This window comes from Callithrix jacchus, chromosome 7 (genome assembly GCF_049354715.1).
Source record: "Callithrix jacchus isolate 240 chromosome 7, calJac240_pri, whole genome shotgun sequence".
In the NCBI taxonomy this organism is placed as follows: Eukaryota; Metazoa; Chordata; class Mammalia; order Primates; family Cebidae; genus Callithrix; species Callithrix jacchus.
This window is the reverse complement of record NC_133508.1, coordinates 72,011,662-72,025,964: the sequence shown is the minus strand read 5'-3', so window position 1 is coordinate 72,025,964 and position 14,303 is coordinate 72,011,662. Positions and strand designations below refer to the sequence as shown.

The 14,303-nt window shown below is 48.6% G+C and overlaps 1 protein-coding gene across 19 annotated transcripts in view; it reads left to right on the top strand.

Annotated features, from left to right (window-relative positions):
* Window positions 1-13,639, top strand: part of KIAA0319L (KIAA0319 like) — a 131,271-nt gene extending 117,632 nt beyond the window's left edge. For 18 of the 19 annotated variants that reach the window (XM_078331204.1, XM_078331193.1, XM_078331197.1 and 15 more), the window contains 5 exons: window positions 2,586-2,728; window positions 4,172-4,294; window positions 4,865-4,955; window positions 6,358-6,449; window positions 12,343-13,639. In XM_078331204.1, coding sequence (XP_078187330.1) covers window positions 2,586-2,728; window positions 4,172-4,294; window positions 4,865-4,955; window positions 6,358-6,449; window positions 12,343-12,530 — 637 coding nt within the window. In that variant the 3' untranslated portion in view covers window positions 12,531-13,639. Of the gene's footprint in view, window positions 1-2,585; window positions 2,729-3,895; window positions 4,037-4,171; window positions 4,295-4,864; window positions 4,956-6,357; window positions 6,450-12,342 lie in introns of those variants that run through there. The other variant, XM_054259129.2, reaches the window with a different exon arrangement.
* The last annotated feature ends 664 nt before the right edge of the window (window positions 13,640-14,303 follow it).

Below are 14,303 nucleotides of genomic sequence, written 5' to 3'. Positions count from 1 at the left end.
GAACTTGTGGAAGGAAGAGGCCAAGATAGGAGTTACTGGCATACAGGCAGGAGCCAAAGCCATGAGAATGGGTGAGTCTCAGTGGGAGAGAGTCAGGATGGGTGAGGACACAACTCTGAAGGGCATCATTAATTAAGAAGGAGGCAGAAAACAAAGAGGTAGCAAAGGAAACTAAGAAATAGCAATCAGGTGGGAGGAAAACCAAATGAGAGTGGTCTGCTGGAAATTAAGGGGTGGTCTGACAAAAGAGGTGCTTCTAAAGGATTCAGATGCTACTGGGATGGAAGTGTGGTGAGAACACAAAATAGGCCTATGGGTTTGTGATTTGTAGATCAGCACGATAGTGAGAGCATTTTACTTAGATGTTGGGCACAGATGACAGATTTCTTGGTTTGAGGATACCGAGATGGTCAGTATAACACTTTTTTGAGGGAGTTGGTGCTGAAAATAATATGGGAGATACGATTGAAAGAATATCTTTTATTTATTTATTTTCATGTGGTCCTTGTGGAACAAAAACATCTTTTTAAAATAGGAAATTTGTGAGCATCTGTATAGACTGAGAGGAAAAGGAGATGGTGGAGACAGGGGATGGGTAATAAATGGAGACAGATCTGGGGGACCAGCCAGGGTTGGAGACATGAGTTGAGAGCAGTGGCTCCTAACTCTAGCCATTTAACAGAATCCTGTGGAGGTTGTCTGAACATAACACTGCCCAAGCCTTAGCCCCAGAGATTATAGTTCAGTGGTCTGGAGTGGGGCCTTGGTACCTAGAATGGAAAACCTCCCAGGTGAATTTAATATACAGTCAGGGCTCACTAAGTCAGAGACAGCACAATTAGGGATAAGTATACTCAGCGTCCTGGGAGTAGGAACAAGGCAAATGGCTGCTTGATTGATCCAAATTGGCAGGAACTGGCCAGCAAGCAATGGAAAGACATTACCAAGAATGCTGGTAAGAGCACTGTAAACAGAGTTGCTCAGATTCACCAGCACTGCATATAGGACATGAGCAAGAGAGAAGCTTCTGGGTTTCTCTGAGCTTCTAGCTTAGACTGGACTGTCTTAGTTAAGGAATTTGGGAAGAACATGTTATTGGAAAAAAATCGTACTTTACAGTGGGAAAGAACATGGCACTTACTCTAGACCCAGCTTCTGAGCCATGACCCACTAGTGTTAGCTCTATGACAGTGGGAAAGCTACTTCACCTCTCTGAACCTGTTTTAACATCTGTGAAAATACTAGTACCTATTTTTAGGATTGTTATGAGATTAAATGTTAACGTTTGTATAGTCCCTCACACATAGTGTTCGATTAATGGTTATTATGAGCTGATTTTGAGACTTGTTGGATTTGAGGCATCTTTTGAAGCTCTGGGGTAGATATTCACACAAGTATTTGCAGATATAGACTGGTCACTCAGGAGAGATGTGGGGAAAGGAGATAAAGATTTGAGGGTTGTTGATATATAGACCAAAATTGAAACTGTAAGCATGGATTAGGTAACTGGGAGAGATAATGGGAAATGAACCACACATCCTTTATGGCAAAGGTTTTTTGTTTTGTTTTGTTTCTGGAATTCATAATGCCCCATTGTAAATCCTACCATGCAGCAAGCTTTTAGAAAGTCTATGGCAGTGCTTCTCAGACTTTATGTCATGCATGCCTAGAAAATAATACCACTTATAGGGCATCTTGGGATAAACAGAGAAGGCTGCTTGTACTGGAAGCAACTGGTCCAGGGCCTCTAGGGTGCTCAGGTCCCACCCAGACACACAGCATGCTGAGGGAATCAGTATCTTGGTCACACCTGTAAACCAATGTGACCCAGTGATCTAGAAATTTCTAATTATAAAACTAACATGGAGCTCAAGAGGCAGGCTACTAAAAACTAAGGCCAAGACATAGAACGAACTTTGTGCTACCCAGTTGTGAGTTCAGATGTGGTCTGTCTGACAGAAATTGGCAGTCAGCGAACAGATTCTGGGCATGGAGTAATATAATTTCATAGCAGCCATACTACAGTAGAATGTCTTTCTTTTGGTTGTCATCATAATTGTTTTGACCTATGGATAATTTTTGATGCTGTCCAACCAGTTACATTTACAAAGTATTGTGGTTTGTCTTTCAAGGAACCCAGTTACAAACCCAGCAGTCTTAGCTATAAAAAGGCAGACAATAGGGATGTAGCCATACCAAATCCCCATTTTTCTCATCTTCCAGTTAGATGGAGGGTATAGCTCTTCTTGCTGGAGGATTGGGTTCTTTTATTAGCTGAGGGCAGCTTAAGGCATTTAAAAAAGAACAGGCTTTGTAGTCAGACATAACAGGGTTGGGATCTGGCTCTGCCATAATCGACTGTGTGACTTTGGGCAAGTTACTTAACCCTTCTTACAAAGTCCCAGTGTTGTCCTCTGTAAAATGGAGATGACCCTGATAATGCCTTTCTCACTGGCTTGTGGTAACAGAATGCATGTAATACTTAGCACAGTGTCTGTCGCAAACAGAAAGTACTTAGTAAATGGTAGCTGCTGTTGCAGGTGTGGGTCTCTTCAGCTCATTTGTACTGTTGCATGTCTCTGCAGCACCAAAATGGTATTTTTTGTTCAAAACGAGCCTCCCCACCAGATCTTCAAAGGCCATGAGGTGGCAGCGATGCTCAAGAGTGAGCTGCGGAAGCAAAAGGCAGACTTTTTGATATTCAGAGCCCTGGAAATCAACACTGTCAGTAAGTAATTTTGGGAAGTTGGGAGCAAGAGCCTAACCAGTGCCTGCAGCTCACCAATTGGTCCTTTCTGTCCTTGGCCTTCATCTCCTTTTCTCTGGGAAGATGGAGATAATCATTTTCCTGCACTACCATTAAGAAAGTCCTGATTCACCACTGGGGGTTCTTAACCTGGGGCCCATGGGCCTCTGAGATCATGTTCAGAAGGCTGTGAGTTTGAGTGGGGAAAAATTACATCTTTATTTTCACTAACCTTTGACTGTAACCCACTATTTCCTTCAATGATCAATATAGGCAACAAACTACAGTAGTTTGTCTATATCAACAGAACCTGTGGCTTTGAGGCAATAGAAATAGCGAATTTCCTATCATATTACGTGATGTCATTTTTACTTATCACTACTTCAAAATTATGATAATTGTTAAACCCTCTTCTAGCTCTTGTTTTGTTTTGTTTTTGAGACTGTCTCACTCTGTCCTCCAGGCTGGAGTACGGTGGCACGATCTCAGCTCACTGCAACTTCTGCCTCCTGGCTTCAAGCGATTCTCCTGCCTCAGTCTCCCAAGTAGCTGAGATTACAGGCATGATGAGCCACTACGCCTGGCTAATTTTTGTATTTTTAGTAGAGATGGAGTTTTGCCATGTTGGCCAGGCTGGTCTTGAACTCCCAACCTCAGATGATCCACCTGCCTTGGCCTCCCAAAGTGCTGGGGTTACAGCTGTGGCGCCACCACGCTTGGCCTATTTAATGTTTTAATGAAGACACAATGTTATTTCAAAAATGGGTCTTCTTTTTCTTTTTGAGACAGAGTCTTACTTTGTCGCCCAGGCTGGAGTGCAATGGCATAATCTCAGCTCACTGCAACCTCCGCCTCCCGGGTTCAAGTGATTCTCCTGCCTCAGTCTTCCAAAGAGCTGGGATTACAGGCATGCGACACCATGCCCAGCTAATTTTTGTATTTTTAATAGGGACAGGGTTTCATTATATTGCCCAGGCTGGTCTCGAACTCCTGACCTCAAGTGATCCACCTGCCTTGGCCTCCCAAAGTGTTGGGATTACAGGCATGAGCCACTGTGCCCAGCCTGTCTTCTTTAATATTTCAAAAACATGTTTAATATAATTGCTTTCCTTTGAAGTACTATATATATTCTATTTTTGCAATTCTTAGAAGGGGATGTGTGGGACATAAAAGATTAAGAATTGCTGATGTAGACAAACAACAGTGAAGACAGACTGGAAGTGTCTTTCTAGTGGCCCTCCTGACTGCTCCAGTTTTGTCCAGTTGAGATGAGAAAGGCAGGTGCTGTGCCCAAGGTGGGTCTCCAGGGTATTTCACCACATAACATTAATCTGGGGTGCTTTGGTGCCCTCATGGGCCCTGGGTGCTGCTTGTCACCCCCTGGCTGACTCTTGTTGATGTTCTTTCCTTTGCTGCCACTCTCAGCATGTCAGCTGAACTGTTCTGACCATGGCCACTGTGACTCGTTTACCAAACGCTGTATCTGTGACCCTTTTTGGATGGAGAATTTCATCAAGGTGCAGCTGAGGGATGGAGACAGTAACTGTGGTGAGTTTTCTATGTGGCACAGTGCCAGCCTGTTTGGCGCTGAATGTGGTTCTGCGCTGAGTGGGTGGGTGTTGGTGTTTCTGAAGCAGATGAGCAGGCAAGGAGAAGAACTTTGTGTATTTTCTGTTTGCAGAGGACTTTTACTTCCTTCCTCCACACTTGCTCAAGGTTAGAGGAAAGCTCTGAAGCAGTCGTGTAAGAAGAACCAGGCTTAACTCAGATCAACTGCCAGTTACAGCCTAAATCCCACCAGCTGAAAAGCCTCCTGTCTTTTGGAGTGCCTCCGTGCTGTAGCCTAAAGGAAGCCCTCGTTTCCCTCCTAAAGCTCTTTTCAGCCTGTACCACTGCTGCAGGGTCTCAGGGCTTGCCTGGAGCAGGGACTGGAAAGCAGGGACATTTTAAAAGGTTTAAAGCCTCAGCCGCCCTTAATTCTAAGGTCTCACCTTCCTGGGGAGCCCTGGGGCATGCTTGTCTCCAGAGTGAGGCCGTACCTGCCCAAGCTGAAAGCAGCCCAGACCTCCCTTCCAGCCTCTCCCTCCACAGCCCTCACCGTTTTGATTTTCTTGGCAGAGTGGAGCGTGTTATATGTTATCATTGCCACCTTTGTCATTGTTGTTGCCTTGGGAATCCTGTCTTGGACTGTGATCTGTTGTTGTAAGAGGTAAGATGGATTCTCCTTTGAAATTCTTTTGGGCTTCTTGTCATACATTGGTTCCTCAGAGAGGTATTTGGCACCCTCCTTGTGGAAGGACTGGGCTGGGTCCGCAGTCAGCATTAGTGAGGTCTGACCCACCTAAGGCATGCACAGGCACTTTCCTCACCCTTAGGCTATCCTGAGGGCAGAAGCACACTCCTTCAGTGAGTGGCAGCCACTGCATAGATCTGGGAACCTGGAAAACATGGCTGGGCGGGAGTGGGGCAAGGTGGGGAGGTGAGTGTGAGGGCCAGGGGTATGGACCTGGATCACATCTGTAAAGTGTGTATTCTTTAATACACTTTACCTTAGCCTCACCAGCATAGCCCACGAGTTTTTAATTCTGCCTTCCTTTCTAGTTGGGATTCGCAGGTGTGCATGTTTCCACACAGGTATACTCTTAGGCTAGCCAGGCTCAAGCGTCCTGTGTTTTTTCATTTGAGTCTTCCTGTTGAGTCTTCTCAACAGGAATGGTTACATTTATTTTATGTTTTCCTTATTAATAAGTATTATTTCTGTATATACTGTGTGCCATAATATTTTTATAGGTAATACCATTTTTAATACAAATAACCTTTTCCCATTTTACAGATAAAAACCTTAGGCTGGAAAGGCACATCACTGTCTGAGGACCAGTTAATAGTGACAGAGCTGAGATTCAACCTGCAGTGTAACCTCATATAAAACTTAGAACTAGGCCGGGCGTGGTGGCTCACGCCTGTAATACCAGCACTTTGGGAGGCCGAGGCAGGTGGATCTTGAAGTCAGGAGTTTGAGACAAGCCTGGCTGACATGGTGAAACCCCGTCTCTACTAGAAATACAAAATTTAGCTGGGCATGTTGGCGCACACCTGTAATTCTAGCTACTGAGGAGGCTGAGGCAAGAGAATCACTTGAACCTGGGAGGTGGAAGTTGCCGTGAGCCGATATGGTGCCACTGCACTCCAGCCTGGGTGACAAGAGCAAAAAACTCCGTCTCAAAAACAAAAACAAAAACTTAGAACTAAAGGAATTTTTAAAAATTCCCACCAGCCTAAGACAACCACCATTACCAACTTTGTTAGTGTTGTTAGTCTCTCTTCCCACACCCTTCAAGCAGAGGATTTGTTTTCTTTGCATTTTTAACCAATCTATCCTTCATTGCCCCTCTGAAGTGGTGTGAGTTCATGGAAAGGTGGTCATAGCTCCCTTCCCCTTCTCCAGAATTGATGAGGAACGAATCACAGTTGCCACTTTTCCTGGCTGAGAAGTGAGGAGAGGACACCCCTCCCAGTAGGCGCCCCACCAAGACAGGGTTCTGCATGCACATCTGGCTCTCATCCTCCCAGAGGCCTTCTTTCCTGAGCAGGGTGGGGGTTGTGTTTTTTAGGCAAAAAGGAAAACCCAAGAGGAAAAGCAAGTACAAGATCCTGGATGCCACAGATCAAGAAAGCCTGGAACTGAAGCCAACCTCCCGAGCAGGTAGGGACCCAGGGCACAGGAGCCTCTGGGTCTGTACACTCTCTCTGTGCAAGACCGCTGTCACTAGCCCCTCCTGAGTGTGTCACTAACAGCTCACTGTGCTTGCGAAGCATTTTGTTCCCTTGCCTGATGAAGACTGAGGATCAGATTTGCCCTGAGCTGCACTGGACAAAATGCCTCTAGAACCCACTTTGCAGTGCTCCTTCCACTTGGCAGAGGGGCTGGGCCTTTTGTTTTCCTTTGCCTATGCATTCTCCTCATGTTTCCCACCTGGGCTTCTGCTTTTCTAACTGCCCCTGGTAGTCAGGGTCAGGGACCTTGAACTTGTCTCTTACTGCTTTATGGGCAGAGATGAGACCCAGGCCCGTGGCTGCCAGCTGACCTCCTTTCAGCCAGTCTTGTTCTCCTGTCTTTCTATCCTTATTATTTGGCAAATCCACAGCCTCTGTCAGTGTCTTAGGGCAGATAGGAGGGCAGTTTCCCTGCAGAAACACTAAGATGACTTTGACTGATGGCACTGGGAGATTAGGGCAGGTAGTGGGCCTTCTTTCCTCGGCTGGGCTGGGTCAGCTGGTGAGGATTTCATTCATCATGGATGCCATGGGACAGGTATCGTCAGTTTATGAGAGCTGGACTCTGTAAAGTGATTTCTAAGCACTCTGCAAATAGAACTATTTTTATATAAAGCATTTCTTAAACACCTTTCATACTTAAAGCTTTGTGTTAGGGAGAGGCTGTCAGGGTTTAGAGAGTCATCAGACACAGGCTATGCCCTCAGTCTAGTGAGGGAGAAAAGACACACAGTAGCAGAAGAGAACAGTCTCACAGCAGTCTGGACTCTGCACCAGGCAGCTTGATTCACCAACACTGTCAAGGTGAAGATTGGAGGTGGTGGGACCTGAAATGGGCCCAGGAAGCCAGAGTAGTGAGGGCAGGCAGAGCCTTTCACCCAGGAATGTTGAGAATGAGGGCCTGGAGGTGAAGTGTGCAAAACCCGCCCCTCACACAGCAGCCAAGGCTTTTATCATGTTACTTGGATCATGCTTTTTCACCCCCTGACATTCTTCAATGACTTACTATTTCTAGCACAAAAAGCTAGAATTTTTGGTCTGGTAGATATGGCCTTTGTGAGCTTACATCAGTTTGGTTTTCTAGAATCTTTCTCTTTGCTGATCTCCCTCTTTTCTGAACAAGTTCTGCTGGTTAATCCAGTAATCGCTTTCTTTTTTTTTAAATTTGGAGACAAGGTCTTGCTCTACCACCAGGCTGGAGTGCAGTGGTATAGTCATAGCTCACTGTAGCCTCCAACTCCTGGGCTCAAGTGGTCCTCCTGCTTCAGCCTCCCAAAGCAGCTAGGACTACAGGTGCGCACCACCATACCCAGCCCTAGAAAACTCTTTCTTATCTCTCCTTTAACCTCCCCAGGTTGTGGTCACCTTTCTTCTACATGCCTGGGTCAGCATTTCTCTCACTGTCTCATGATGAGTTATGTTTGCCTGTCTCCTTACTCATCAGTGAAATCCCTGAGGGCAGGGGCTATGTCTCATTCATCTGTGGATGTGGAGTGGGACCACTGTGTGCCAGGCCCTGGGCCAGACACTGCTCTACTGTGGTGAATCAGACGGACAGACTCCACTCTTATGTAGCTGATGTCAGACAGACATTAAGCAAACTCACAAATGTATAAAATATGCTCGTAAAAGGCCTTTATGAAGAAAAACACTTAAGCTGAGACCTGGATGAGTAGGAGCTAGCTAGATAAAGCTGCAGGAAATAGCATTCCAGGCAAAGGAACAAAACTGGTACAGGCCCAGCTGCTGGAAGAAGCAGAGAGCATTTGAGGAGGTGGAAGAAGGTGACATGCTGGACAGGTTCACCTGCCCACGGAGTAAGGCTCAATGGATGAGCACGGGCCCTGCTGAGGGCTCCTCTTGAGCATAATGGGGATCCACTGATAGCTTTTTAAGGGAGTGAATGGTGGGATTTGGTCTACATTTTTTATTATTTTTATTATTATTACAATTATTATTTGAGACAGGGTCTCACTCTTGCCAACCAGGCAGGAGTGCAGTGGTGTGATCAAGGCTCACTGCAGTCTTGACCTCCCAGGCTCAGGTGATCCTTCCACCTCAGCTTCCCAAGTAGCCAGGACCACAGGCATGTGCCACCATCCCCAGCAATTTTTTTTTTTTTTTTTTTTTTTTTGTATTTTTGGCAGAGATGGGGTTTTGCTGTGTTCCCTAGGCTGGTACTCCTGGGCTTAAGTGACCCACCTGCCTTGGCCTCTCAAGTACTGGGCTTATAGGCATGAGCCATGGCACCTGGTCTTCGTTTACATTTTAGAAAGACAACTGTGTAGCTGGGTGTGGTGGTGGGCACCTGCAATCCCAGCTACTTGGGAGGCTGAGGCAGAAGAATCGCTAGAACCCAGGGAGCAGAGGTTTCAGTGAGCCAAGATCACTCCAGCCTGTGTGATAGAGCGAGACTCTGTCTCAAAAAAAAAAAAAGATGACTGTGGCTGACAGGTGTCGGGGTTGGAGGGGGAAAGGCTAGCTGAAAGGAAGTTAGATAGAAAGTCCTCAGGGTTGAGAGGCAGAGAGATTCTAGATCGATGTTTGAGAAAGACTTGATGAAGTTAGTGGTCTGTTGGCCAGGTGAGGTGTGAGAGAAGGGAGAAAGGAAGGAGGGTTCACAGCATCAGCGCTGAGCTCTGTGGACTGGGTGGTGGTGTATTCCCTGAAATGGAGAGACTGGAGAAGAAACGTTGGAGAGGATCAGGTGTTTGGTTCAAGACAGTTATGAGTGGAGTTAAGGAAATGAGAATGAAAAATTGACAAGGCCTAAACTGTGAAAGTTTGAATATCAGCCTGCAGATATTTATCCTGGTGATGCTGGGAAGCAACGTCTTGAACATGCTGGTTTAGGAAAATCAGTTTGGTGACAGCATATAATAATTGAAGGGGAGCGGCTACAAGCGGGGAGACCAGCAAGGGGATTTTTGGACCAAGGAGGAGCTGATGGTGGTTCACACAGCGTGGTGTCAGTGGGTGATAGCTAGGCCTGGCAAGATCAGCTCTGACTTCCAGCCAGAGACGTGGAGAACCATAGTGCTGTGGACAGAATCAGGACCTCTGGTGCAGTGACTGGGTAAGAGAAGATGAATTAAATGGAACTCAGCAGAAGAGTCAGACCTGGGACTGCAGAAATAGGAATCTATTTCTACGCCTGCTGGTGAGGATCAGCACCACAAAGGGTCACATCCCTTATGGGGTAATGTTGAGGGACAAAAGAAGAGGCCTAGGATGGAGGAGCCCAAGAAGGACCATTCAGGAGGGAGGAGGGGATTCATTAGGGCGTGGCCATTGGTATTGCTGCTACAGAGGCCAAAGAATCAGAATTGATGATAACAGCAGAGAAGTTCCTGGTCCATTAGAGAGCTGCAGTAGAATGGGGAGTGACAGCGGAAGTGGAAGTGCAGGCGATTTAGGAAGTGAAGTGAGGAGATGAAGGCCCTGAATATTTAAAAATCCTTTTAGAAGCTGAGCAGTGAAAGCTGGAGAAGCAGGCAGGCAGAGGGCAAGGGCCTCCTCTTCCTCGGGGAGGGGTTCATGAGCAGATCTGTGGGTGCTGATGTAGAAGGTGGGGGGGGTGTTGAAGAGGTGCTTCCTGACTGAGGAGAAAGGAGAGAGATGGGGAGAGAGGAGGGAGATGGGGAGAGAGGAGAGGAAGCCATAGAGTTAAGATGCCTCTTCTGAAGCAGGAGGGGAGAAACAAAGGGTGATGGCCCCGAGAAGTGCGGCACTGCAAAGGTGAAATTGGATGGGAGCCTGAGCTCAGCACAGTGGACATCTTAGGGAGAGGGGAGAGCCACAGGGTGTTCCAGTGGCATCTAGGTGACCAAAACCAACAATTTGCAGCCAGGTGAGGGCAGCAGGGCTGTCTTCCTGCGGGTGGTGTCTACTTGAAGGGAGCAGGGAGAGCCCGCTCAGGTCCGGTGTGGGTCTGAGCAGACTGGAAGCACTGGTTCTTATTCTGGGCTCAGTGGGTTAGCAGGTCCAGCCCAGAGCAGAGTCACTAGGAGGACGAGGAGAATGGGATTCAAACCATATTGTGTCAGGTATGGAACTGAAGAAGTTTAGTTAGAAGAAGGGTAGATTGAGTGGGTCTGTGGTGGGGAAGAGGATGTGTATGCACGGGAGCCTGGACGGACAGTTGGCCAGGAGCCAGTTTAGACTGAGGATGAGCAGTAACTGAGGAAGGAGAGCAGTCCCACCCAGGTGAGTGTGGGGCTGCCCCATCAGGGAGGCTCCCTTTACATTCAGCAGCTATGGTTTTGTTTTATTTTGCTATTCTATTGATTTTTTTTTCCTAAAACTTTCTCTTGAAGTATATCAGGTCGAACCTAGGCTCCTGTCCTCACTGCTACAGCCAGAGGGGCTTTGGGAAGGTGGCAGCTGTGAATGGGTGGGTATTTCAAGGGGGCGAAGCAGGGCCTTTGGAAGACCTGGGACCTTTCCACTGTCCCCACCACACTGGAGAAGCCCTGGCTGTGAGTATTCTTCTGTGGCCCTGCTGCTCCACTGTCCAGAGACTCAGTAGGAGAGGTGGCTGTGCAGTCATGACCCAGAACTGTAACCCTGACACTGATGTGGTGAGGAAGCTCCCTACCTGAGTCCCAGAGCGCGTGGCACAGGCACAGCTGCACATGGGCAGGGTCCTTAGGCATACGTGATCCTGAGTGACAGATGCATCAGAGTCTGGATACGCTCAGCCTGGAGAGATCAGGGCACTCCCGGCCTTAAGTCAGGTGTGGCCAGGAGGGCTGAATGGCTGGGAATCCTCTCAAGACACTTTCAGTATGTGAGAGAGATCTGGATCCTTCTCCCAGGAGAAGGGAAAATTGGATGATGAGATTGTGGTACTGCCTGGGTCAAACACACCTCACCTGACTAGTTACCTCTTTTAGAAAGTAGGGGAGTTAGCTCCTGGGTATGGACATTACCAGGACCCAGAACACTGCTGAGGGGGTGCCCCCTGTTGGCAGCTCCCACTTCTAGTCCTGCTGTCTCAGCCTGCTGTTTGCTTTCTCTGGAGTGTTTGCACCAGCCAGAGGGCAGCCATCTTGCTGTTGGACAGGATCTGCCCTAAAGCTCTTCTTATTAGACCACATTTCATGTCTGTGGCCTCTCTGCATCTATAGGGATAAGTAGTGAAGGTGACTCCCATGGCTTGCAGAATTGGAGGTGTCTTCTCTGACTCCAGGTGCTTCCTGCGGTCAAGGTTCTTGTTTTATGTGTTCTGGTAAGTTGGCTACTTGGGACTGCCTCTGAGAGTCCCCACTTCAGTCAGGCTCTCCCAGCAGGAGAGACCTCTCCAAGTATGCACCTGCTCTGCCACCCTAGCACCCGGTGAAGCCAGACCAAGCAAGAGCCCACGGAGAAAATGTCTATATGGACTGAAATTGCACACTCAGGCTGTGTCACAGCTCAGTGGCCCTGCTGAGCTAGGATGCAGCTAAGAGCTCACTCTCCAGAGCCTGCGTTCTTTGTGCTTTCCTGCTACCGTCTCACTCCACCCATAGAGGGAGATGATAAAATATTCCAAATTTGAAAGGTAGAGAAAAAAGAATATCATTGGGTGGCCCAAACCAAAGCTCATGGATACTGGAGATCAAGAACCAGCATCTCATCTGCACTCTGTGATGCCCCTTACTGGACTGTTGCAGCCAGTCTGGCCCAGGAGGACTAGGGGAGCTTCCTTTCCATCTGCACCTCCCAGCCTGGAGAGGAGCCTGTGACTTGCCCTGTTCCTCGGCTCCTCAGTCTGGGGTAAGGTGTGGGGGTGGCTCCTGGAGGCTGTTCTCCTGACACGGGGTTTCTTGTTTTCCCTGCAGGCATCAAACAGAAAGGCCTGGTGCTCAGTAGCAGCCTGATGCACTCCGAGTCAGAGCTGGACAGTGATGACGCCATCTTTACATGGCCAGACCGAGAGAAGGGCAAACTCCTACATGGCCAGAATGGCTCTGTACCCAACGGGCAGACCCCACTGAAGGCTCGGAGCCCGCGGGAGGAGATCCTGTAGCCACCTGGTCTGTCTCCTCAGGGCAGGGCCCAGCACACTGCCAGGCTGGTCCTCCTACCTCCCGAGTCTGTGGGCAGCTGCTTTCCCAGCATCCGCTGATCATTTGGCCCTGATAGTCCCAACCAGAACTGCTGGGACTTGAATCCAGAGACGTCCTCCAGCAACCCCTGAACGAAGCTGTGAATGAAGAGGTTTCCTCTTTAAACCTGTCTGGTGGGCCCTGAGATATCCTCACCTCAGGGCCTCATTTTTTTGCAAACTCCTCTCCTCCCCCGAGGGCAGACCCAGCCAGCTCCCAGCCTCTGCAGCTCCCCAGTGGGCAGGGTCACTGTGCCTAGAGTGCTGCAGGGCAAGGCCTGCCGTGCTGCCCACACACCTGGGTGCAAAACCAAGCACTACCAGCCTCCTGGCTCCGGAGAGCCTGACTGTGGGCATATTGTTTGTTCCCTTTGCTAGGGCAAAATACACCCTCTCCCAGGCTAAGAGGAAGTGGCACCCCACCCCTCACCATAGATGCTGAGATGGTAGGTAGCATAGAAATGATATCTGGCTCCCTTTGGCACTGGAGCCCCACTCCCTTCTCCCATCTGGCCTGAGATTAGGGGAGGATTGACTATTTCAGAGGTGGCAAGTGGCCTCTCTTGCTGCCAGCCTGGGCAGACCGCCTCCCTCCTCTCCATGTGACCAGTACCTGCTGCTTCGGGGCTCAGGCCCCCACTCCCTATCCCTAGAGGAGATAGCCCTAGACAGACTGGAATGCTGTGGCATGAGAGCGCATGTGTGCGATGGCCCCACCATGGTCCCCTCTCTGTCCCTCCATCTGTGTGTTTCTCTCTGTGTCCCTTGCATGTGTGTGTGTTAGAATGAGTGCGTGTGCATCAACTCATTGGGCTCCTGGCTGCTTACAAGGCAACTTTGACTTGGAAAGACTTTCAGCTCTTTGGAACCAAGACTTCCTGGGTCCCTCTGGCCTTGGCCCTGTTCCACCATGGTTATCTGGGTACTGGGAAATGGGAGCTTTGGGGGAGTGACTTTTTAAAGAGACACTTAAAATTTCTACTGCACTACTGTCCATTGTGGGATGATTAAACATGCTATTTAATTGTGCACTCTGCTGGCTGTGCTGCTTCACACTACATCTCGGACCTGTGCACAGTTCTCACCACCCAGGCAGCCCAGTGAGGGCATGGCCTCTAGCAAGGAAGTCTTGGGCCTGGCATCAACATATGCAGGCAGTGGTGCTGGGCCCTGCCTGCCACGGGTGGGTGGGAGGCACCACCCCAGTGCCCCTGCTGGCTTTGAGGGAAGAGGGTTTATGTCCTTTCTTCCCATATCTTTTGTTAACACAAAAATGCTGGGGGACACAGTGTCCTAAAGTCCAGGTGTGGCTTTAGACATTTGGCATGAAGTCACTGAATCTACACATACGGTGACAGGAGAACTCAGGCCAGGCGGAGCCTTCCTCACTCTGCAGCAGTGTCTCAAACCTCAGCACAAGAGGCTTCTTCAAACAGGTTGCTGTGCTTCTAATTCAGTAGGTCTGGGGAAGGGGGAGGACATAAGAATTTGTTTTTTTTTTTTTTTTGAGACAGAGTTTTTGCTCTTTTTGCCCAGGCTGGAGTGCAATGGCATGATCTCAGCTCACCGCAACCTCTGCCTCCTGGGTTTAAGTGATTCTTCTGCTTCAGCCTCCCCAGTAGCTTGGATTTCAGGCATGTACCATCATTCCCGGCTAATTTTTTTTTTTTGAGACGGAGTTTCGCTCCTTACCCA